This window comes from Petromyzon marinus, chromosome 48, assembly GCF_048934315.1.
Source record: "Petromyzon marinus isolate PM22_M1 ecotype Great Lakes invasive population chromosome 48, UKy_Petmar_22M1.pri1.0, whole genome shotgun sequence".
Taxonomy (NCBI): domain Eukaryota; kingdom Metazoa; phylum Chordata; class Hyperoartia; order Petromyzontiformes; family Petromyzontidae; genus Petromyzon; species Petromyzon marinus.
The window spans coordinates 11,577,076-11,601,738 of NC_133714.1; the positions used below are offsets into that span (position 1 = coordinate 11,577,076).

Genomic DNA, 24,663 nt, shown 5'->3' on the forward strand with positions numbered 1-24,663 from the left:
GCCGGGAGCGCGTGGTTTCCCTGGCCACACCGTTATAGGCGCGCCGTTAATCGGCGCTGCTGCTCGCTAACAGCACTTGCCCCAACAGGCTGTGTGGGCTAAACGGGGGGACCTTTGTCTGTGTGCGGAGTGTTGCTGCAGCTGCGGTCTCTGTAGAAATGGGGGGGGGGGGGATCACCCTCCCCTCACCCCCTCCCCAAGAGGCGGGGCCAGAACCCCAACTGCCGGGATATCCCGGGGATCCAGGTATCACCATCACCACCACCACCACCATCACAACCACCACCATCACCACCATCACCACAACCATCAACACCATCATCACCATCACCACCACCATCACCACCATCATCACCACCATCATCACCACCACCATCACCACCACCACCACCATCATCACCACCACCATCACCGCCACCATCATCACCACCACCATCATCACCACCACCACCATCATCATCATCGTACTCAGCCGGCAGTGGAGAGAGATTGACCCGGCTGGATGTCTCACTCGCACAGCCATCGTTGCGTTGGTTGGTTCACATTGACACGCTAATCTCTCACAACACAATGGCCACCTCCTCAGCTCTTCGTCGCCGTGATTTTTTCGACCTTCGTGACTTTACCGAAAGAACCAAAGAGTATTGATGCTGCTGCTGATGATACTGGCGATCTTGTTGCTGTGATGATGATGATCTCGATACTGCTGATGATACTGGCGATCTTGTTGCTGTGATGATGATCTCAATGCTGCTGCTGATGATACTGGCGATCTTGTTGCTGTGATGATGATGATGATCTCGATGCTGCTGCTGCTGATGATACTGGCGATCTTGTTGCTGTGATGATGATCTCGATGCTGCTGCTGCTGCTGATGATACTGGCGATCTTGTTGCTGTGATGATGATGATCTCGATGCTGCTGCTGCTGATGACACTGTCGATCTTGTTGCTGTGATGATGATGATCTCGATGCTGGTGCTGATGATGATGATACGGATGTTGCTGCTGCTACTGATGAAACTGGCGATCTTGCTGTGGTGATGATGATGATATTGATGCTGTTGATACTCATGATGCTACTGGTGATGACGATGATGATGATAAACATCACAAAGGGCACGCGGGGGTTTATTGCTGGTGATTATATTTGAGTCGCGAGCGCTGTCCACGTGGCGACACGGTCACGACGAGACGCCGGAACTGGGGTCACGGCCAAGGTCAAGGCAGCTCGGGGGGAGGAGGGGTAGCGTGAAGGCAGGGTCATCTCGGGGTCACGATTCAGAAGACCACCAATGGACCAGCATCCAGGTAGGAGAGTGCCAGGGTCAAGGTGAGCTCATAGGTGGAGGGTTGTGCTGAATGCAGGCCATGGCTTAGGTCGGGTCATTGTCATCAGGGTCAATGCCGGCGTGAAGGTCAGGGTCATCTCAGAGTCGGGGTCATCAGGTGAGTGTCAAGGTCGAGTTCGGGGTCATATTGAGGTCATCTCAGGTTAAGGTCGAGGTCGGGGTCAAGGTGAGGTCATCTCAGGTGAATGTCGAGTTCGGGGTCAGGGTGAGGTCATCTCAGGTGAATATCAAGGTCGAGGTCGGGGTCAAGGTGAGGTCATCTCAGGTGAATGTCGAGTTCGGGGTCAGGGTGAGGTAATCTCAGGTGAATGCCAAGATCGAGGTCGGGGTCAGGGTGTGGTCATCTCAGGTGAAAGTCAAGGTCGAGTTCGGTGTCAGAGTGAGGTCATCTCAGGTGAATGTCGAGGTCGAGTTCGGGGTCAGGGTGAGGTCATCTCAGGTGAATTTTAAGGTCAAGTTCGGGGTCATCTAAGGTGAATGTCAAGGTCGAGTTCGGGGTCAGATTGAGGTCATCTCAGGTGAATGTCAAGGTTGAGTTCGGGGTCAGGGTGAGGTCATCTCAAGTGAATGCCAAGGTCGAGGTCAAGATGAGGTCATCTCAGGTCGAGGTCCGGGTGAGGTCATCTCAGGTGAATGTCGAGTTCGGGGTCAGGGTAAGGTCCCGGGGTCACGTCTCAGAAGACGAGCTCGGGCCCCGGGCAGGCCGAGGCGAGGTGGGGCAGCAGGCCCCGGGGGAGGGGGTTCCCGTCCAGGCGGACGCGGCGAAGACCGCGGGGGGCCCCGGGGCCCCCCACTACACCACCACCCCCACACAGCGCCTGCGCGTCCAGCTCTGGGTGGCGTGCACAAGAACAACAACGACAACAACAACAACAACTTTTGATTTAAAGCTTTCGTGGCTGCAGTGATTCATATTCTTGGTTCTTTCGGTAAAGTCACGTTGAAGGGAAACAATAAAATAATAATATATATAAAACAATTAAATTCTCACGACGTTTCGACTGCAACACAAGCAGTCGTCATCAGGTGTGAAAACCAACGGCAAGAACATTTATTGTTTTATATATATATTATTATTATTTTATTGTTTCCCTTCATCGTGACTTTACCGAAAGAACCAATAATATAATAACAACAACATTATACTGGTAGGAACCTCCTGGTTACACCAGCCCACAGGGGATTATTGTGTCCGTCCGTCGTGCATCCAAAAATGGGAGGGGTGGGGCTGGGTGGAGAGGGGAGGGTGGGGAGGGGCTGGGTGGGGAGGGAGGGGCTGGGTGGGGAGGGGAGGGTGGGGAGGGGCTGGGTGGGGAGGGAGGGGCTGGGTGGGGAGGAGAGGGTGGGGAGGGAGGAGCTGGGTGGGGAGGGGTGAGTGGGGAGGGGCTGGGTGGGGAGGGGCTGGGTGGGGAGGGTGGGGAGGGGCTGGGTGGGGAGGGTGGGGCTGGATGGGGAGGGGCTGGGTGGGGAGGGGCTGATCACCCCGTGGTGCCCTTATACAACTCAACGTTTAAACTACTCATGCCGGCTTGTGCCCACCCTCACAGTCGGGCATATTTGTGGAATACACCACGTGGTGCCGCCGTTGACCCTGGCCATTGACCGAGCAACCCAACGTTCCTACCAGCTCCCTCCGCAGGAATGTGTTTTTACCAGGTCAAGGCCCACTGTGCTCCGTAACTCTTTTTCAGAAGCGGCCCTGGCTATCGCAAATGATAGCCCAATAAAAGTGGCTTATCATGTGGAAATGTATAGCAGTGGCCAAATACTCTAAACGCGTGATGTTGATTGTAAATGTGGAGGAAAAAACCGGAGGACCCGGAGAAAAATCCACGGGACCTCGGGGAGAGACACGCAAACTCCATATATACAGCAGGAATCAAGGGTTGGGATCGAACCCACGCCCTCCTAGCCACCGTGGCGCCTCAATGGGGATCGCACAGCAGCAGCAGCAGCATCGCCCCCTACTACCAACTTCTGTCGGCAGGACCCTCTCGACAGAGAGTCTCGAGACTCGCTGAGGCTTTCCAGATGGAATCATCGTAAATTACCACTCACATCATCACCGCGTCGAATGTGCCATGCGCCACACGCGGTACACGTGTGGCACTTGGGGGGCCGGGTTTGGGGCACGTGGCGCGTGACACGTAGGACGCGTGGCACGAGGCACGTGGGGCGCGTGGCACGTGGGTCACACGGGGCACGTGGGGCGCGTGGCACGTGGGTCACACGTGGTGCGTGGGGTAGGTGGCACGTGGGTCACACGGAGCACGTAGGGCGCAGGGTGTGGGATACGTGGCTCATAGGGGGCACGTGGGGCACGTGACATGTAGGGGCACGTGGACCGTTACAGTGTGCGAGTCGCTCACCGCGGATGCTGTTGCCCTGCAGGTAGAGGTGCTGCAGGGAGGCGGGCAGGGCAGGTACGCGGGACAGGTTGTTAAAGCTCAGGCCCAGCTCGAGGAGGGAGGCCGAGGAGTTGAATGCCTCCCCCGGGATCTCGGCACCCCCCAGGGCGTTGTGAGATAGGCGCAGGTACTGCAGCTCGGGCAAGGCCTGGGGGTACCGGGGTCACCCGTCAGTGGGTCATGATGGAGAGATAGAGGGGGGCGGGGGGAGGGTGGCCACGATGGGGACATGGAGATTAGACGTGGAGATGAGGAGACGTGGGGATGGGGAGACGTGGGGATGGGGAGACGTGGGATCGCGCGTAGACACGCGGATACTGAGACACACCCTGGGTGATTGGGGGTCAAGGTCAGTGGCAGGGATGAAAGCGGTCATTCATAATGACGAGGACCATCCATCCTCCCGCAATCGGGGCCAAATCATGGGTGCCCCTCTCTGCCGGGTCCCCCACCCCACCCCATCGTTTAATTTCCCCGTGGTGGTGGCGCTCCCTCGTGGTGGGGCCCCAGTACTGCGCCACCACGCGCGTGGGCCCCGGACGGCCGTGGTCCACTGCTGGACGGAGGTCTCTACTCCAAGCCGAACGCCTAAAAAACGCGCGTCCAGAGTCTCAGCGTTGCCCCATTGCGAGAGAGACTGACCCTGGGCCTGGTCCTGAGCCTGGCCCTGACCCTGGCCTTGGCCCGGGTCGTTACTTGATCCTACCTTGGCCGTAACTGGTATACAGGAGGTCGTGGATTCGATCCCGACCCTGATGCAAGCTGTATATTTGGAGTTTGCAGCACTCTCTCACCGTGGTGGTTGCGTGGATTTTTCTCCGACGTCTCTGGGTTTTCCTTCCACATTTACAATCAACATCACGTGTTTAGAGTATTTGGCCCACTTCAGCTATACAGTATCGCTATTTTTCAGAAGCGACCTGGCTATCACAAATAATATCTCAACGAAGTGGCTTACCATCACGTGCAAAATTAACGCAGCCAAATACTCTAAACACGTGATGTTAATGGTAAATGTGTAGGGAAAACCCGTGGGGACCCAGAGAAAAATCCACATGACCACATTGAGAGACAACTCCAAATATACAGCAGGTGTCAGGGTCAGGATAGAAAATTATTAATAGATCGCGACGTTATGATCGCAACACAAACGACCATCTTCAGGTGAGAGAGGGAAAGCTACTGAAACAAGGTAAGAGGGTGGGGCTAGAGATGGTCTGACTGAGGCTGTGGAAGTGGCTATTGCATTGTGAGAAATTAGCATGTCAATGCACGAACTTAGTATGCCTCAGCATCGGTGACTTGCCTAGTATGTCGCAGCATCGGTGACTGAGCGAGGACATCCCGGCTGTCAATACAAAGACATCCAACCTAATAATGCAACTCGGAGAGTCAGCTGAAATCGTTGGAAGGTTGTAAACATCACAGCAGGTTAAGACTTGGTCGGGGTCAGGGTGAGGTTATCTCAGGTGAAAGTCAAGGTCGAATTCGGTGTCAGGGTGAGGTCAATTCAGGTGAAAGCCAAGGTCGAGTTCGGGGTCAGATTGAGGTCATCCCAGGTGAATGTCAAGGTCGAATTCGGGGTCGGGGTCAGGGTGCGGTCATCTCAGGTGAAAGCCAAGGTCGAGTTCGGGGTCAGGTTTCAGAAGACGAGCTCGGGTCCCGGGCAGGTCGAGGCGAGGTGGGGCAGCAGGCCCTGGGGGAGGGGGTTCACGTCCAGGTGGACGCGGCAAAGACCCTTCCAATGATTGCCCAATTTGTACCCATCTCGGTTTAAGTTGTGTCCGTGTTTATATATGTCTGGATGGCTTCATGAACAAATCTCTGATGAGGGTTTGCAGAGTACCTTCGTCTTGGAAAAATCAATTTAGTGTGTGCCCACAGCGTTAAAACAATGATCTGCAACGGCAGAGGTATTGGTCCTACCGTGCTTCAGATCTGCCTTGTGTTCATGAACACAGTCTGAGACATGTACCTTCTTTGTGGATTTTTGGAAGGCCATAAAATCTGGGTGGTTTAGCAGCAGAAGGTTGGTAGGATCTCTATTGATACAATAGCCACTTACACAGCCTCAGGCAGACCATCTCTAGCCCCGCCCTCTTACCCTGAGGCTGCACCCATCTCAAGCCTACATATAGTGAGGGAAAAAAGTATTTGATCCCCTGCTGATTTTGTACGTTTGCCCACTGACAAAGAAATGATCAGTCTATAATTTTAATGGTAGGTTTATTTTAACAGTGAGAGACAGAGTAACAACAACAAAATCCAGAAAAAGCATGTCAAAAATGTTATAAATTGATTTCATTTTTATGAGGGAAATAAGTATTTGACCCCCTCTCAATCAGAAAGATTTCTGGCTCCCAGGTGTCTTTTATACAGGCAACGAGCTGAGATTAGGAGCACACTCTTAAAGGGAGTGCTCCTAATCTCAGCTTGTTACCTGTATAAAAGTCACCTGTCCACAGAAGCAACCAATCAATCAGATTCCAAACTCTCCACCATGGCCAAGACCAAAGAGCTCTCCAAGGATGTCAGGGACAAGATTGTAGACCTACACAAGGCTGGAATGGGCTACAAGACCATTGCCAAGCAGCTTGGTGAGAAGGTGACAACAGTTGGTGCGATTATTCGCAAATGGAAGAAACACAAAAGAACTGTCAATCTCCCTTGGCCTGGGGCTCCATGCAAGATCTCACCTCGTGGAGTTGCAATGATCATGAGAACGGTGAGGAATCAGCCCAGAACTACACGGGAGGATCTTGTCAATGATATCAAGGCAGCTGGGACCATAGTCACCAAGAAAATAATTGGTAACACACTACGCCGTGAAGAACTGAAATCCTGCAGCGCCCGCAAGGTCCCCCTGCTCAAGAAAGCACATATACATGCCCGTCTGAAGTTTGCCAATGAACCTCTGAATGATTCAGAGGACAACTGGGTGAAAGTGTTGTGGTCAGATGAGACCAAAATGGAGCTCTTTGGCATCAACTCAACTCGCCGTGTTTGGAGGAGGGGGAATGCTGCCTATGACCCCAAGAACACCATCCCCACCGTCAAACATGGAGGTGGAAACATTATGCTTTGGGGGTGTGTTTCTGCTAAGGGGACAGGACAACTTCACCGCATCAAAGGGACGATGGACGGGGCCATGTACCATCAAATCTTGGGTGAGAACCTCCTTCCCTCAGCCAGGGCATTGAAAATGGGTCGTGGATGGGTATTCCCGCATGACAATGACCCAAAACACACGGCCAAGGCAACAAAGGAGTGGCTCAAGAAGAAGCACATTAAGGTCCTGGAGTGGCCTATCCAGTCTCCAGACCTTAATCTCATAGAAAATCTGTGGAGGGAGCTGAAGCTTCGAGTTGCCAAACGTCAGCCTCGAAACCTTAATGACTTGGAGAAGATCTGCAAAGAGGAGTGGGACAAAATCCCTCCTGAGATGTGTGCAAACCTGGTGGCCAGGATTTTGTTGTTGTTATTCTGTTTCTCATTTTTCAAATAAACCTACCATTAAAATTATAGACTGATCATTTCTTCGTCAGTGGGCAAACGTACAAAATCAGTAGGGAATCAAATACTTTTTTCCCTCACTGTAAGACCTTGTTTCAGTAGCTTTCTCTCTCTCACCTGAAGACGGTCGCTTGTGTTGCGATCAAAACGTCGTGATCTATGATTAATTTTCTATCTACGTGACTTTACCGAAAGAACCAAAGAGTATGGACTCCTGCAGTAACGAAAGCTTCAAATCAAGATTGAACCGCCTCTACGGGGAGGGTTTTCACACAACTGTTAGACCTTTTAACAGACTGCGAGACAAGAAGGCTCACTTGACCTTTCTGAAGAGATGCCGCGACACCAAGGTAATACCGATCACCTTGACACTCACATCTGCTGCTGTCTCTGCTCCTAATGCTAAACCAATCTTGTTCAGGGCTAGCCTAGCCCTAATCTCAGAGAGAATAAGACTGCTCCGATTTGAACTTGATAATTTAGACAAGACTCTCTTACAATCTCACTTAGCATTGACAGAAAAAAAATGTCTACATTTGATTGGGACCATGTAGACAACATGATAGTTTATTCTGCCGCTTCAATGTCAGCCAAATTGAAAGTTAACCTGATTGTTAAATTCAGCTTCCTGTCTAAGAAGAAGCCTGATCCACATATTAAAAAGTTAGATGTTAACAAGATTGTTATCAATCAGAGTAACAGCACAATCTCCGACAGCCTTAAATTCGTTACTAGCTAAAGGGTTTGAATTTCGCAGTTACCCCTAGACACATCCCAGTTGATGATATTGCCCAGGTCGACGTAGCCCTCAAAGGCTTAGGACACATCCCGGCAGACGTGGCAAGATCTGAAATCGCTGCTATCCTCAAACACGCTAAGAAACCCGTTAGCAACATCAGCAAAGACGAGCGTTTTGAACTTGCTCAATTAAAAAAGAGAGATGATATTATCATCCTCTCAGACGACAAGGGCAAAGCCACTGTCATCATGGATAAAAGCGTATGGATGGTAGCTATACCAAAATCAATAGAGATCCTACCAACCGCTCGGTTACGAAAACCAACATGTCATCACTAACTCGACTTCGCTAATCGAACCAACAAAGCTGCTCTCTCTAAAACCTTCTGTTGCTAGACCACCCAGATTTTATGGGCTTCCAAAAATCCACAAATAATGTACACCGCTCCATCCCATCGTCTCCACCATGAACTCACCCACCTACAAACTGGCACGATTTCTGTCTGAGACCTTGCTTCCTTTCACTGGCAAGACCACCTCAGCTGTACTTAACTTAGCTCACTTGGTTTCTCTAATCAAAGACACCGCACTGTCTCCAGATGATTTGCTTGTAAGTTTCGATGTAGTCTCTCTGTTCACCAAGGTACCTGTGCCTGACATCATTGCAATCATTGAACACCTGGTCCAAAAGGGACTGAAATCTGATGTGCCAAATTTGGTGAGCCACTGCCTTACCAATACTTACATCACCTGGAATGGTACATTTTACAAACAAGAGGAGGGTACCCAATGGGTTCTCCCTTATCGCCAGTGGTTCGTTGGGACAGTCTGTCTACAGGAAAGCCACCCACATGGATGCCTATCTAAAGCCTGACTCCCACCACCACCCAGCACAGAAGTATTCCTTAATCAAAACACCACAACATAGGGCCCATTGCATCTCCAACAAGCACCGCCTAGCTAGTATCTGGAGTACGTACACCAAGCCCTCAGGATGAATGGATATTCTGACCGTGCAATCCACAAAGCTGTCTCCCAGCCATGGAGAGACAACCATCTGAGGACCCAATCAACACCATCACCTTGCCATACATAGCAGGGGTTACCAAAAAGATTTCCAAAATCGTTTTGGTAACCCCTGCTATGTTTCAATACAGTACACAAAATCCGTGATTTGATCCCATCTGTAAAAGATGTGATTCCTGAGATGCAATACCCTGGTGTCTACCAACTCAGTTTTGGCTGCGGCAGCCGTTACATTGGGGAAACGAAACGACATGTCTCGGACCGTGTTCGCGAACACAAGGCAGATCTGAAGCACGGGAGGACCAATACCTCTGCCGTTGCGGATCATTGTTTTAACGCTGTGGGCACACACGAAATTGAGATTTGTTCATGAATCCATCCAGATATATAAACACAGACACAACTTCAACCGAGAAGATGGGTACAAATTGAGCAATCATTGGAAAGACGTTATTAGCCAGGTAAAGTCTTAACCTGCTGTGATGTTTCCATTTTTCCTATGTTTTAGCTAACTCTCTGAGTTGCATTATTAGGTTGGATGTCTTTATATTGACGGGCTGGATGTCCTTCTCGCTCGGTCACCGATGCTGCGACATACGAGACAAGTCACCGATGCTGCGGCATACTAAGCTCGTGCATTGATATGCTAATATCTCACAATACAATAGCAACTTCCACAGCCTCAGGCAGACCATCTCTCGCCCCGCCCTCTTACCCTGAGGCTGCACCCATCTCAGGCCTATATAAGACCTTGTTTCAGTAGCTGAAGACGGTTGCTTGTGTTGTGATCGAAACGTCACGATCTATTAATAATTTTCTATCTACGTAACTTTACCGAAAGAACCAAAGAGTATGGATAAGCCACTTCGTTGAGCCTAATAGCTCAGTGGGCTTTATGTGGTTACAATAAAATATGTTTGATCAGCTTAACGACAGCAAGAGGTAATCGTAAGCCCGGGACCGTTGAGTGCCCCGACCTTGAGGAAGCCGCTGGGGATGGAGGGCACAAGGTTGTGGTCCAGGTAGAGCTGCTGCAGAGTCGCGGGCAGCGGCGTGGGCAGTGACCGCAACGCGTTACCCGACAGATCCAAGCGACGGAGAGACTGGGGTGGGGGGGATACAAATACCAACTCACTCAACCACTCAGCCACTCACTCACCCACTCAGCCACTCGCTCAACTACTCCCTCGCCCACGCAGCCATTCATTCACCCACTCAGCCACTCACTCACTCAGCCACTCACTCACCGCCTCACCCACTCAACCACTCACTCACCCACTCAGCCACTCACTCAACTACTCCCTCGCCCACTCAGCCATTCACTCACCTACTCAGCCACTCACTCGCCCACGCAGCCACTCACCCACCCACTCATCTACTCATTCACCCACTCAGACACTTACTCACCTACTCAACCACTCAACGGACTACTCACTCACCCACTCACTCACCGAGACACTCACCCACCCACTCCCTCATCGACACACTCATGCACTCACTGGGATACTCACACACTCACTCACCGAGTCATTTACCCACTCACTCACCGGGACAGACACCAACTCACTCACCGAGACACTCACTCACCCACCACTCACTCACCGAGGTATTCACTCACTCACTGAGTCACTCAACCACTCACTCACCGAGACACTCCCCCACTCACTCACCGGGACACTCACCCAATCATTCACGGGGGCCCTCACTCACTCACTGACTCACCGAGATACTAACCCACCCACTCACTCACCAAGACACTCACCCACCACTCACTCACCGAAACACTCACGCACTCACTGAGGCATTCACTCACACATCAGCTCACTAACCCACTCACTCGCCGGGACTCTAACCCACTCACTCACTCACCGAGACACTCACCCACCACTCACCCATCCACTCACGCACCAAGACTCTCACCAGCTCACTCACTCACTCACCAAGCCTGATACCCACTCACTCACCAGGACACTAACCCACTCACTCACTCACCGAGACACTCACCCACCACTCACTCACCCATCCACTCACGCACCAAACTCTCACCAGCTCACTCACTCACTCACCAAGACAGATACCCACTCACTCACCAGGACACTCACCAACTCACTCACTGGGACACTCATCCATTTACTCACTCACACCCCCCCCCCCACTCACCTTGAGGGACCCTAGGGCCCCGAGCCCCCCCTCTCCCAGGAGGTTGTTGTGCATCAGCAGTGAGGTGAGGTTGTGCAGCGCTCCCAATGCGCCGCCTGCCACAGACGTGATGCGGTTGTGGCCCAGGCGCAGGTCTAGCAGGGACGGCGGCAGGGAGGGGGGTACCTAGGGGCCCGGGGAGGGAGGGGGGGGGCGGTGCGGGGGGAGGGGGCGGGGGGTTGGCGGTCGCCATTGGGGTCGGGGAGAGGGGTCACCGGGGCTGTGCGAGCGTGAGCGGTTGATGGCCGTCGTGATGAGGATTGTGATGGCGATGATGGTTAGTGCGATGGTGGCGAGGAGTGCGATGGTGGTGAGAAGTGTGATGGTGGTGATGATGATGAGTGTGATGGCGGTTATGGTGGGTGGTGAGTGCCATCGTGGTCGTGGTGGTGGCGGTGGTGTGGATTGCGATGGTGATGATGGTGAGTGTGATGGTGGTGGTGATGAGTGGTGGTCCTGATGAGTCCGTCTGCTACAGCAGAGGTGTAAGGAATTCCAACAAGACCTACATCTCTGCTTTATTGACCTGGTCAAGGCCTATGGTACTGTAGGGGTGTTAGGGGAAGGATTCCCACCAATAGGATGGGGAGTGGGACGGTGACAGGAGAGGGGGAGGAGCAAGTGAGGAGATATAAGGGAGAGAATGGGCGGGAAGAAGGGTTGGTTGGCGGGAACGAGATTGGGACGGCTGGGGACATGTGGGGATAGGAGAAAAGGAATAAATGACGAACCCCCTGCAACCTTGTGTTGGCTCTCCTTTACAATACCATCAGTGGGCCTGGGCTCTAGGTTGTTCTTCGTGCTTTTGGAGTCCCTGACCCCCTGCTCACGATCATTAAGGACCTTCATGATGGTGGGCAGGCCCGGGTAAAACTACGTGGCTGGGAGTCCGAGTCATTCCCTGTTCACCTTGGGGTGCGACAAGGATGTCCTCTGGCTTCCACATTATTTAACATCTATTTTGACCACGTAGTTCGTGAAGTTTTCGATGGCTGTACTGGAGGAATTTCCATCTGGTACAGATTCAATGGGAGGCTGATCGATTTCAGGGTCTGGTCAAGGGATGGCTCCCTATTGGTCAACCATGTTATGTATGCCGATGATCTGGTAATTGTTGCTCACTCAGAGGAGGAGTTGGAGGTGCTGCTGCTGAAACTGGAGCGTGCCACTAAGAGGTGGGGCCTTACCATCAGCCCCACCAAACTACGCACCTGCCTGGGTATTTTGTAACATCAGACACTCCACCCCCACAACTCCCAATTGGTGATGGGGCAGTTGTGGAGAGAGTGGAGAGTTTCCAATACCTGGGTAGTGTGATCATGACCGGCTCCGGTTTGACAGCAGAGGTCTCACTCTGAATCAGTTGAGCGGCATTATCTTTTCATCGGTTGCGTAAAGCTGTGTGGAAGCTACCTCTTCTGTCGCTCCACACAAAGCTTTTGGTCTTCTCGGCCACAGTCATGCACTCCCTTCTTTACGCTTGCGACACGTGGACCCCCCAAATAGAACATCTTCGCTAGTTATAAATATTTAGGCTGGCCTGCCTACGATCCATCCTGGGTTTAACCAGGCTGGATTGTGTGAGGAGCTCACAAACCCTTGAAAGATTTGGGCAAAGTCCCATCGGTGAGCTCCTCCGGCAGGCAAGGCTGCATTGGCTGGGTCATGTAGCCCGCATGCCCAGCCACCGCATGCCTAAACAACTTTTGTTCAGCTGTATAGAGGGGGCTAAATGGGCGCGGCACGGGCTAGAGAAGAGATGGAGTGATGTAGTACAGGAGGATGTGGAGTTGAGTGGACTTGACAATGACTGGTACCAGCGGTGTCAAGATTGGCCTCTGTGGAGGAGGCTCGTGAAGGACGCTACTGGGCAGTTTGAGGCAGTCGCCCTCCAACAACAACGGAGGGCGGAGGAGCGACGCTCACAACAACGAGCGGAGCGCTGGGTGGCTAAAACACAGCAAGTTAGCACAGTAGGGGGCACAGGTGGTGCACCAGCCAGTCATCTCAGTCAGTCGACCCGTGGCACCTGGGTCTGCCCCGTGACCTCCTGCCCGCGGGCGTTCGACACTGCACGTGGCCTCAACGTGAACATGGCCTGGCACAAGCGCCGTGGTGACGTCACCACCACTTAGTGTTGTTGTTGGTGGTGAGTGTTGCTGGTGAGCGTTGGCGGTGGTGGTGGTGAGCCACCTGGGTGAGGTTGTTGAAGTCGAGGTAAAGTCTCTGCAGCTCCCCGAGGCGTGCGAGAGCTCCGCTGTCCAGCTCAGTGATCTGGTTCCTCTGCAGCACGAGCCACGCCAGACGCGTGGCGTTCCTCAGCGCACCCTCCGGCACCACGTCCAGCTGGTTATCCTGCGTAGAGTTGTTGCTCACTCACTCACTCACCCACTAGCCCACTCACCCATCCATTCACTCAACAGCAACAACCACCACCATTCGCCCCTAAGTTGCGGTGACATCGTCACGGCGCTTGTGCCAGGCGAGGTGCACCTTGAGGCCTCGCGAAGTGTTGAACGCTCGCTGCTGGTAGGAGGTCACGGGACAGACCCAGGTGCTATGGGTTGACTGACTGAGATGACTGGCAGATGCACACCACCTGTGCTCCCCCACTGCGCCAACTCATTGCGTTTTTAGTCACTCGGTGCTCCACTCGCTATTGTTGGAGGGTGACTGCCTCCAACTGCCTAGTAGCAGCGTCCTTCACAAACCTCCAGAGAGGCCAATCTTGACACCGCTGGTACCGGTCATCGGCACGTCCACTCAGCTCCACATCCTCCTGTACCGCATCGGGCAGGCGCATATTATAGATGGCAAGACGATGGTCAGTGGGCAAATCGGCTCCACAGTAGGCCCTGGTGTCAAGGATATGGGCCCATATTTGCTGTTCAGGCACTATGTAGTCCAGCAGATGTCCTTGCTCGGACCCGGCGGGCATCACCGATGTTGTGTCAATGCGCCGATGCCGGAAGAGCGCGTTGGTGATTACAAGTCCCATGGGCTGCACAGAAAGGCGAGCGGCCTCCTACCGTCAGGGCCTTAATAAGGCCGCCAAACCCCCAAAGGTGGCCAAGTCCGAGAAGGCTGCGCCATAGCAGCGATCGCCCGCAGACGATTTGAAATCACTCCGTTACAGCCTCCTGCCATTGTAACCGAGACCCGCGCTGCTCAACGTCTGTACCGTCGCAGGGCGCCCGTGACATAGAGCCTCGCAGCAGCTCATTGGGGCACTTAGCCCTGCATAAATAAGATTGCAAAAAAAAAATCTAAATCCCAGCTGATCTGTTCCACGCCTTTAAATAACTTCAGCTCAATCGCCGCCATCATGGCCCACTCAGGCATGAAATTCACCTGACAGGGTGACTCCCGAGGGGCAACTTTAGCCAGCACCTGGGATGTTCATCTTCGGTGGGGCGGGGGGGGTGTAAGCCACCCCCGCCACCACCACCGTTCATCGCCTCCCGTCGATGGGATGGCGAGCCTGTCACGACATTACCCTGCTCTGGAAGACTGTTCCACCCCTCGTCGTGATTGGAGCCAGAACCGGTCCAGCGGAACCTCCTGTAGATCACAGAGGTCCCAGGCGGTACCGGTCCAGCTCCCCAGTCACCCACGTTCCCAGTCAATCACAAAACCACTCGCCCAGTCACTCACTCAACCGCTTACCTGATCACTCACCCGGTCACCTATTTACACACCCACACTTATCCACTCACCCGATGCTGACCCGGTTATTCACGTGCCGAGTTCCTCACTCGGTCGCTCACTCACCACGTCACTCGCCCAGTCACTCACTCACCCAGTCACTCACCATGTCACTCACTCGCCCAGTCACTCACCATGTCGCTCACTCACCCAGTCACTCACCATGTAACTCACTCGCCCAGTCACTCACCATGTCGCTCACTCACCCAGTCACTCACCATATCACTCACTCACCCAGTCACTCACCATGTCGCTCACTCACCCAGTCACTCACCATGTCACTCACTCACCCAGTCACTCACCATGTCGCTCACTCACCCAGTCACTCACCATGTAACTCACTCGCCCAGTCACTCACCATGTCGCCAAGTCACTCACCATGTCGCTCACTCACCCAGGCACTCACCATGTCACTCACTCGCCCAGTCACTCACCATGTCGCTCACTCACCCAGTCACTCACCATGTCGCTCACTCACCCAGTCACTCACCATGTCATTCACTCGCCCAGTCACTCACCATGTCGCTCACTCACCCAGTCACTCACCATGTCGCTCACTCGCCCAGTCACTCACCATATCGCTCACTCACCCAGTCACTCACCATGTCGCTCACTCACCCAGTCACTCACCATGTCGCTCACTCACCCAGTCACTCACCATGTCACTCACTCGCCCAGTCACTCACCATGTCGCTCACTCACCCAGTCACTCACCATATCGCTCACTCACCCAGTCACTCACCATGTCGCTCACTCACCCAGTCACTCACCATGTCACTCACTCGCCCAGTCACTCACCATATCGCTCACTCACCCAGTCACTCACCATGTCGCTCACTCACCCAGTCACTCACCATGTCACTCACTCGCCCAGTCACTCACCATGTCGCTCACTCACCCAGTCACTCACCATATCGCTCACTCACCCAGTCACTCACCATGTCGCTCACTCACCCAGTCACTCACCATGTCACTCACTCGCCCAGTCACTCACCATGTCGCTCACTCGCCCAGTCACTCACCATGTAACTCACTCGCCCAGTCACTCACCATGTCGCTCACTCACCCAGTCACTCACCATCGCTCACTCACCCAGTCACTCACCATGTCACTCACTCGCCCAGTCACTCACCATGTCGCTCACTCACCCAGTCACTCACCATGTAACTCACTCGCCCAGTCACTCACCATGTCGCTCACTCACCCAGTCACTCACCATGTCGCTCACTCACCCAGTCACTCACCATGTCACTCACTCGCCCAGTCACTCACCATGTCGCTCACTCACCCAGTCACTCACCATGTCACTCACTCGCCCAGTCACTCACCATGTCGCTCACTCACCCAGTCACTCACCATGTCACTCACTCGCCCAGTCACTCACCATGTCGCTCACTCACCCAGTCACTCACCATGTCACTCACTCGCCCAGTCACTCACCATGTCGCTCACTCACCCAGTCACTCACCATGTAACTCACTCACCCAGTCACTCACCATGTCGCTCACTCACCCAGTCACTCACCATGTAACTCACTCGCCCAGTCACTCACCATGTCGCTCACTCGCCCAGTCACTCACCATGTTGCTCACTCATCAAGTCACAGACCCGGCTGACAGCGCTTGGCTGCACCTGTTCCATTGTAAAGGTGCCTCTCTTTCCAGTCCGTTAAAGGGACCTGTATCTTAAAGGGACCCTTCTCTTAACCCCTCTCTTGGAGTTAGCCGTCTCTTCAAGGGCCCTGTTTCTCAAAGTGCCCCCCTTTTACCCGTCTCTGACCAATCTATGAAAGGGACCTGTCTCTTAAAGGGGCTCTTGCCTACCCACTTCTTAAGGGGCCGTCCATAAATGGCGTCACGCACCTGGGAGGGGGGGGGGGTCAGACATTTGTATGTGTGACAACACGTTCTACTTAATTAAATTGACTTTTTAATAAATGTTTTCTCCCTCAACATCAGAGTGCAGCGCCACATTAAATACGCACTACAATGATAATAGTTTAAAGCGATTTGAATCATGTTTTATATCTGGGGGGGGGGGGGGGTAGAGCTTTGTGACGTCATATTTGAGGGGGGGCCTGACTTTTTGTGACGCCGTGTGACGAGGGGAGAAGTCAAAAATCGTCCAAAATCGCGTGACGTCATTTATGAACGGCCCTTAAAGGGATCCTTCTCGTAAATATACAAGTCTTAAAGGAACCCGCCTCTCAAAGAGACGCATCTCTGAAAGGAAAATGTATTAAAGGAGTCGACTATTTAAGGTACAGTCTATGCCTTAAGGAGACATATCTTGCAGGGACGCGTCTCTTAACGGGACCCGCCTCTTAAAGGGATCTGTCTACATTGGGTCAAACTTAACATCTCTTAATGTTCGACTGCTTGTGCACCAGATCTCATTTATTCACGATGTACTTACAAAAAGTTCCGCAGACTACCTACTGGATCTTCTCTCTGTTTCAAAGAACAAATTTGACCTCAGGTCTTCGCTCATTTACCAGCTTCACATTCCCTATTGCCGTACAAAAACTGGAGGAAGGGCCTTTGCTATTGATGCCCCCAGGGTCTGGAATGCTATTGCCAATAAACTGCAACTTGAATCACTACCTATGAGATCTTCACTCAAAACTGCTCTAGAGGAGTTGTACAACCCTGGCTGCCACTGCTATTCAGTGGCCTAAAATATGGCTCTAGGGTTTGGTGTTATAATTTATTTATGTAGTTTATTGTTAAAAATTCGGTCACAGTCCCTATGATCACTGTTACATTGGATTTATGGCTTTTATTTTGGTGATTTCGAAAAGGTTTTTTTTGTTTTGGCCATGTTTTTGTTTATTGTAGTACGGAGTTAGACTGATGGCCTTAATCTTAGTTGTCTTGTGGTTGTTGTTGTTATTTGACTTGCATCCCACTGGGATTTTTGCACACAGCGTTGGTGTACGGTGCTATTTCAGGAAAATTTTGATATTTTTTCCTGTATTTTCTGTTTGCACAGTCACATAATCACTTTAAGATGTTTTCTTGTTCATGTTTTTTGTTTGTTGCGGTTGCACCCGATTCAAGAGCCGAATGGCTCACAGGGCTATACCAAATAAATTAACTATGAACTATGTCTCTTAAAGATACCTGGCTCTTAAAGGGACCCGACTCTTAAAGGGACCCGTTTATTAAAGCGATCCGCCTCTTAAAGCGACCCGCCTCTTAAAGGGACCCCTCTCTTAAAGGGACCCGCCTCTTAAAGAGTACCCATCTCTTAAAGGGTACCCCTCTATTAAAGGGTACCCACTTCTTAAAGGGACCCGTTTCTCACTCACCTGGAAGAACGCGAAGCGGATCCTCGCCGGGATGGGCGGCATCACCTTGAGGCCGCGACCGTCGCAGTAGAGGGACTCGGGCCAGCGCGCCGGGCACTCGCACTCAGCGGGGCAGTCCCCCTGCGGCGTGCCCCCCTGCAGCGGGGCAGGGTCCCCCCCCTCCTGCCGGGGTCGGTAGTAGTGGAGGCCGGACGCCGTCCCCACCACTGCCACCAGCAGCAGCAGGAGAGGCGCCACTCGGGCGAGCTGCCAGAACGGGGAGCCCGGGCGAGCCATTGCTCTTGAGTTGACGCTGTCAGTGACGCACGCGAGGTCCCTGCACGAGACGGGGATGGGTACAGGGGGGGTCCCTTTGGAGCAGTGTCCTCCCCCACTCATTGTCAGAGAGGGTGAGGGGGGGGGCACTTTCGCCGACAAGACATCGGCAGTAGTGTGAGGAGGGGCCCCCACTCCATTTGAAACCAATGTTGGGTTCGTCACAGCAGCACAACGATGACGACGAGGTGAGTGGGTGGGGGGGGGTGTTTCCACACGCTGTGTATTGCTGCGGGCCGCACTTGCAGGCCACCGCGAGCCTTGCAATGAAGAACCACTACTTTGGGGGGGGGGGGGTATGGGGTAGGGAGGCCCTTGCAAGACATCGGCATGGGTGGTGGTAGCTCCACCATGTGGTGGAGCCACCGCCTGGAATCATCCGGCGCTGCTAAAGGTCGCTCCATCGCACACGGCTGTCGTGAGACTCCCTTGCCGTGAGCGTCGAGGAGCTGCAGGCCTTGCGTCTGTTCCATCTGTTCGGGGATAGAGTGTTGCCCCCTCGCACGCACGCACGTGTGCTCTCTCCCCGGGTGCTCCGGTATCTTTCCCACACGTCAAAGCACTCAATGATTTGGCCGTTAACACCTTCATATGTAGAGGGTTGCAGAGCTTGAGGGGGGGAGGGGCAAGGCCCCCCCCCCCCCGCCTGCCCCCCGCTCGTTACGCGCTGCTGGCTGTGTGTGGCCAGGCCACGTGTCCGTACAACGATGATGATGATGATGGGTGACCGGGACTCTTCTCCTGTGGTCCCCCCCCCTCCCCCCCAGGATGTGGAATTCACGTCCGTTGGACGTTCGCTGCCCTGCCGACAACCCTCCCATGGTTGTATTCCAATGGCGCCTTAAGACGAAATGGCGCCTTAAGATGAAAGGAATTTTCTTGTGTGTGTGTGCTTGCGTGTGTCTGCGTGTGTGTTTCCTGCGTGTGTCTGCGTGTGTGTGTGTGCCTGTGTGTGCCTGTGTGCGCGTGTGTGTGTGCCTGCTGTGTGTGTACCTGCTGTGTGTGTGTGCCTGCGTGTGTGTGTGTCTGCGTGTGTGTGTGCCTGCTGGTGTGCCTGCGTCTGCTGTGTGTGCCTGTGTGTGGGGAGCGGTAGTGTAGCGGTTAGCGCGCTGCGCTATGAACCTGCCAACACGGGTTCGATTCCCGCTCACGGCCAACACCAGTGACGATTATCTGAACCGGTCCCGGGCCTCCCCGAGGTCGACTCAGCCTCAAATGAGTACCTGGTGCGGTGTGTAAACATTGCCACTAGGGAGACAAAGGCGGTCGGGCGTGGTGCTGGCCACCCACCCCCTCGTGTACCGTTCCGGCCTTGATAGGTGCTCGCTAACAGCACTTGCCCCCTACAGTCTGTTAAGGCTATATGGGGGGGGTCTTTGTCTTTGTGTCTGCTGCGTGTGTGTGCGTGCGTGTGTGTGCCTGCTGTGCGTGCGTGTGTGTGCCTGCTGTGCGTGCGTGTGTGTGCCTGCTGTGCGTGCGTGTGTGTGCCTGCTGTGCGTGCGTGTGTGTGCCTGCTGTGCGTGCGTGTGTGTGCCTGCTGTGCGTGCGTGTGTGTGCCTGCTGTGCGTGCGTGTGTGTGCCTGCTGTGCGTGCGTGTGTGTGCCTGCTGTGCGTGCGTGTGTGTGCCTGCTGTGCGTGCGTGTGTGTGCCTGCTGTGCGTGCGTGTGTGTGCCTGCTGTGCGTGCGTGTGTGTGCCTGCTGTGCGTGCGTGTGTGTGCCTGCTGTGCGTGCGTGTGTGTGCCTGCTGTGCGTGCGTGTGTGTGCCTGCTGTGCGTGCGTGTGTGTGCCTGCTGTGCGTGCGTGTGTGTGCCTGCTGTGCGTGCGTGTGTGTGTGGCTGCTGTGCGTGCGTGTGTGTGCCTGCTGTGCGTGCGTGTGTGTGCCTGCTGTGCGTGCGTGTGTGTGCCTGCTGTGCGTGCGTGTGTGTGCCTGCGTGTGTGTGCCTGCTGTGCGTGCGTGTGTGTGCCTGCTGTGCGTGCGTGTGTGTGCCTGCTGTGCGTGCGTGTGTGTGCCTGCTGTGCGTGCGTGTGTGTGCCTGCTGTGCGTGTGTGTGCCTGCTGTGCGTGTGTGTGCCTGCTGTGCGTGCGTGTGTGTGCCTGCTGTGCGTTCGTGTGTGTGCCTGCTGTGCGTGTGTGTGCCTGCTGTGCGTGTGTGTGCCTGCTGTGCGTGTGTGTGCCTGCTGTGCGTGTGTGTGTGCCTGCTGTGCGTGTGTGTGTGCCTGCTGTGCGTGTGTGTGTGCCTGCTGTGCGTGTGCGTGTGCCTGCTGTGCGTGTGTGTGTGCCTGCTGTGCGTGTGTGTGTGCCTGCTGTGCGTGTGTGTGTGCCTGCTGTGTGTGTGCCTGCTGTGTGTGTGCCTGCTGTGTGTGTGCCTGCTGTGTGTGTGGTTGCGTGTGTGTGTGTGTGTCGAGCGGCAATATCTTTTCATCGGTTGCGTAACGCTGTGTGGAAGCTACCTGGTCTGTCGCTCCGCACTAAACTTCAGGTCTTCTCGGCCACGGTCATTCCCTCCCTTCTCTACGCTTGCGAAACGTGGACCCCCCTAATGGAACATCTTCGCCGGTTAGAAACATTTAGGCTGGCCTGCCTACGATCCATCCTGGGTTTAACCAGACTGGATTGTGTGAGGAGCTCACAAATCCTTGAAAGATCTGGGCAGGGTCCCATCGGTGAGCTCCTCCGGCAGGCAAGGCTGCGATGGCTGGGTCATGTAGCCCGCATGCCCAGCCACCGCATGCCGAAACAGCTTTTGTTTGGCCGGATTGAGGGGGCTAAGCGGGCGCGGCACGGGCTAGAGAAGAGATGGAGTGATGTGGTACAGGAGGACGTGGAGCTGAGTGGACTTGCCGATGACTGGTACCAGCGGTGTCAAGATCGGCCTCTGTGGAGGAGGCTCGTGAAGGATGCTACTGGGCAGTTGGAGGCAGTCGCCCTCCAACAACAACGGAGGGCGGAGGAGCGACGCTCAGAACAACGAGCGGAGCGCCGGGTGGCTAAAGCACAGCAGGTTGCCACAGTAGGGGGCACAGGTGGTGCATCAGCCAGTCATCTCATTCAGTCGACCCGTGGCACCTGGGCCTGCCCCGTGACCTCCTGCCAGCGGACGTTCGACACTTCACGTGGCCTCAGGGTGCACATAGCCTGGCACAAGCGTCGTGGTGACGTCACCGCCACTTAGTGGCGAATGGCGGTTGTTGTTGTTGTGTGTGTGCCTGTGTGTGTGTGTCTGCTGTGTGTTGTACGGTAGTGTAGCAGTCAGCGCGCAGCGCTACGAACCTGGCCACCCGGATTCGATTCCCGCTCGCAGTCACCACCAGTGGCGATTATCTGAAGTGGTCTTGGGCGTCCCCTAGGCCGACTCAGCCTCAATTGAGTACGTGGTGCGGTGTGTAGTAAACATCGCCATTGGGGAGACAAAGGCGGCCGGGCGTGGTGTTGGCCACCCACCCCTTCATGTACCGTGCCGGCCTTCATAAGTGTTCGCTAACAGCACTTGCCCCAACAGTCTGCGAAAGGCTATCCGAGGGATCTTTGTCTTTTTGTTTTACGATTGGCATAGGAGCGACGCTCACAACAACAAGCGGAGCGCCGGTTAACTAAAACGCAGCAAGTTGGCACAGTGGGGGACACAGGTGGTGCATCGGCCACTCATCTCAGTCAGTCAACCCCATGACACCACCTGGGTCTGTCCCGTGACCTGCCAGCAGCGAGCCTTCGACACTTCACGTGACCTCGGAGTGCACCCAGCCTGGCACAGGCGCCGTGGTGACGTCACGGCCACTTAGTGGCGAATTGCGGCTGCTGTTGTTGTGTACACCGTCTGATGACCGCCGGTTCCAAGGCGCTTTAGCAGTGTAAATAATTAATATTGTGATTAAGAGATGGGAGCGAGAGGTCCCAATGAATGGAGCGGTCAAGAGGCGTTCCGTTGTTAACGCAATGGATTCCTGAGAGCAGGGGACGTCAGGCGCGGTTGGCTACAGTGCGAAATAAGTTCAACATTCATCATCAATATCATCACTCGGAGAAGCAACAGCATCAGGGGCATCATTAGCAGCAGCTGCAGCAACCGCGTGCGTCGCTCTTGCGAGCGACGCACGCGGTTAACATCACCAAAGACAGAGGCAGAGATCCCCCGTATAGGCTTAACAGACTGTTGGGGCAAGTGCTGTTAGCGAGCACCGATGAAGGCCGGCACGGCACCCGAGGGGGTGGGTGGTCAGCACCACGCCCGACGATGTTTACACACCGCACCAGGTACTCATTTCAGGCTGAGTCGACCTAGAGGAGGCCCAGGACCCGTTCAAATAATCGTCACTTGCGTTGATCATCGTCACCATCATCATCATTATCACCTTCACCATCATCACCATCGTCACCACCGTCTGCATCATCGTCATTACCACCCCCACCATCCTCACCACCACCATGATCATCATCATCAAAACCTTCATCACTCCCAAATTCATCGTCGTCACCACCATCATCATCACAATCATGATCACCGATGTCAACATACGCACCATCATCACCATCTTCATCACCACCACCACCACCATCATCTTCATCACCACCATCATTATCATTACCACCACCATCAACCTGGTCTCTGGGTCTCGGTCTCTGGGTCTCTGTCTCAGTCTCTCGGTCTCTGGGTCTCAGTCTCTGGGTCTCTGTCTCTGGGTCTCTGTCTCTGGGTCTCAGTCTCTGTGTCTCAGTCTCTGGGTCTCAGTCTCTGGGTCTCTGTCTCTGGGTCTCTGTCTCTGGGTCTCAGTCTCTGGGTCTCTGTCTCTGGGTCTCTGTCTCTGGGTCTCTGTCTCTGGGTCTCAGTCTCTGTGTCTCAGTCTCTGGGTCTCAGTCTCTGGGTCTCTGTCTCTGGGTCTCTGTCTCTGTCTCTGGGTCTCAGTCTCTGTCTCTGGGTCTCAGTCTCTGGGTCTCAGTCTCTGGGTCTCTGTCTCTGTCTCTGGGTCTCGGTCTCTGGGTCACGGTCTCTGGGTCTCGGTCTCTGGGTCTCGGTCTCTGGGTCTCAGTCTCTGGGTCTCAGTCTCTGGGTCTCAGTCTCTGGGTCTCTGTCTCTGGGTCTCGGTCTCTGGGTCTCAGTCTCTGGGTCTCGGTCTCTGGGTCTCAGTCTCTGGGTCTCAGTCTCTGGGTCTCAGTCTCTGGGTCTCGGTCTCTGGGTCTCGGTCTCTGTCTCTGGGTGCCCTTACCTCTGTTGCTGTCGTCTCTCTCCCGTCTCTCGCTCTGCTCGGCTCTCTCCTCTCTCGCTCTCAAGTCTGTCACGTGTCCTGTGACCCCTGAGCAATAATGAGACCCCCCCCCACACCCTGCCCCTCCCCCAGTCCGGGATAGGGAATACGCGAGGTATGTGAACACACACACACAAAGACACACACACATACACGTGTGTACACGCACACACACACATACACGTGTGTACACGTACACACACACATACACGTGTGTACACGCACACACACACATACACGTGTGTACACGCACACACACACATACACGTGTGTACACACACACACATACACGTGTGTACACGCACACACACACAAACACGCGTGTACCGGCACACACACACAAACACGTGCATACGTGTTTGCAGCAACAACAAATGCCGATCGCCAATGAGTGGTGGTGGTATCACCACGGTGCTTGTGCCAGGCTGGGTGCACTTTGAGGTCATCACGTGCGGTGTCCAAGGCAGGAGGTCACGCGACTAACCCAGGTGCCATGGGTTAGGTGACTGAGATGACTGGCAGATGCACCACCTCTTCACCCTACTGTGCCAATTTGCTGCGTTTTAGACACCCGGCTCTCCGCTCGTTGTGAGCGTGGCTCCTTTGCCCTCCGTTGTTGCTGAGGGCGACTGCCTCCAACTGTTAAGTAGCGTCTTTCAACGAGCCTCCTCCATAGAGGCTGATCATGACACCGCTGGTACCAGTAATTGACAAGTTCACTCTGATCCACATGCTCCCGTACCGCGTAAGTCCATCTTTTCTCCAGCCCGTGTCGTGCCCGTTTAGCCCCCTCTATCTGGGCAAACAAAATCTGTTTCGGCATGCGGTGGCTGGGCATGCGGGCTACATGACCCAGCC

The 24,663-nt window shown here is 54.2% G+C and overlaps 1 protein-coding gene across 1 annotated transcript; it reads right to left on the minus strand.

Annotated features, from left to right (window-relative positions):
* Nucleotides 1-648: 648 nt before the first annotated feature.
* On the minus strand, nt 649-23,909 carry LOC116952781 (fibromodulin-like). Its single transcript, XM_032972407.2, has 7 exons — nt 23,767-23,909; nt 18,251-18,566; nt 13,429-13,590; nt 11,197-11,361; nt 10,014-10,139; nt 3,721-3,907; nt 649-2,183 (listed from the first exon to the last, which is right to left on the minus strand). The coding sequence occupies exons 2-7, from the start codon at nt 18,524-18,526 to the stop codon at nt 2,026-2,028; spliced, it is 1,074 nt and encodes a 357-aa protein (XP_032828298.1). The 5' UTR covers nt 18,527-18,566; nt 23,767-23,909; the 3' UTR covers nt 649-2,025.
* Between the last annotated feature and the right edge of the window lie 754 nt (nt 23,910-24,663).

Bases quoted from the DNA above. Each gene is read 5' to 3' on its own strand.
- LOC116952781 (XM_032972407.2), bottom strand. From the start codon at position 18,526: ATGGCTCGCCCGGGCTCCCCGTTCTGGCAGCTCGCCCGAGTGGCGCCT. The intron at 3,908-10,013 runs GTCGGGGCACTC...CGGTACCCCCAG, and splicing joins TCCCCAGCGGCTTCCTCAAG to GCCTTGCCCGAGCTGCAGTA. The intron at 2,184-3,720 runs GTGAGCGACTCG...CACGCCACCCAG, and splicing joins GCAGGGCAACAGCATCCGCG to AGCTGGACGCGCAGGCGCTG.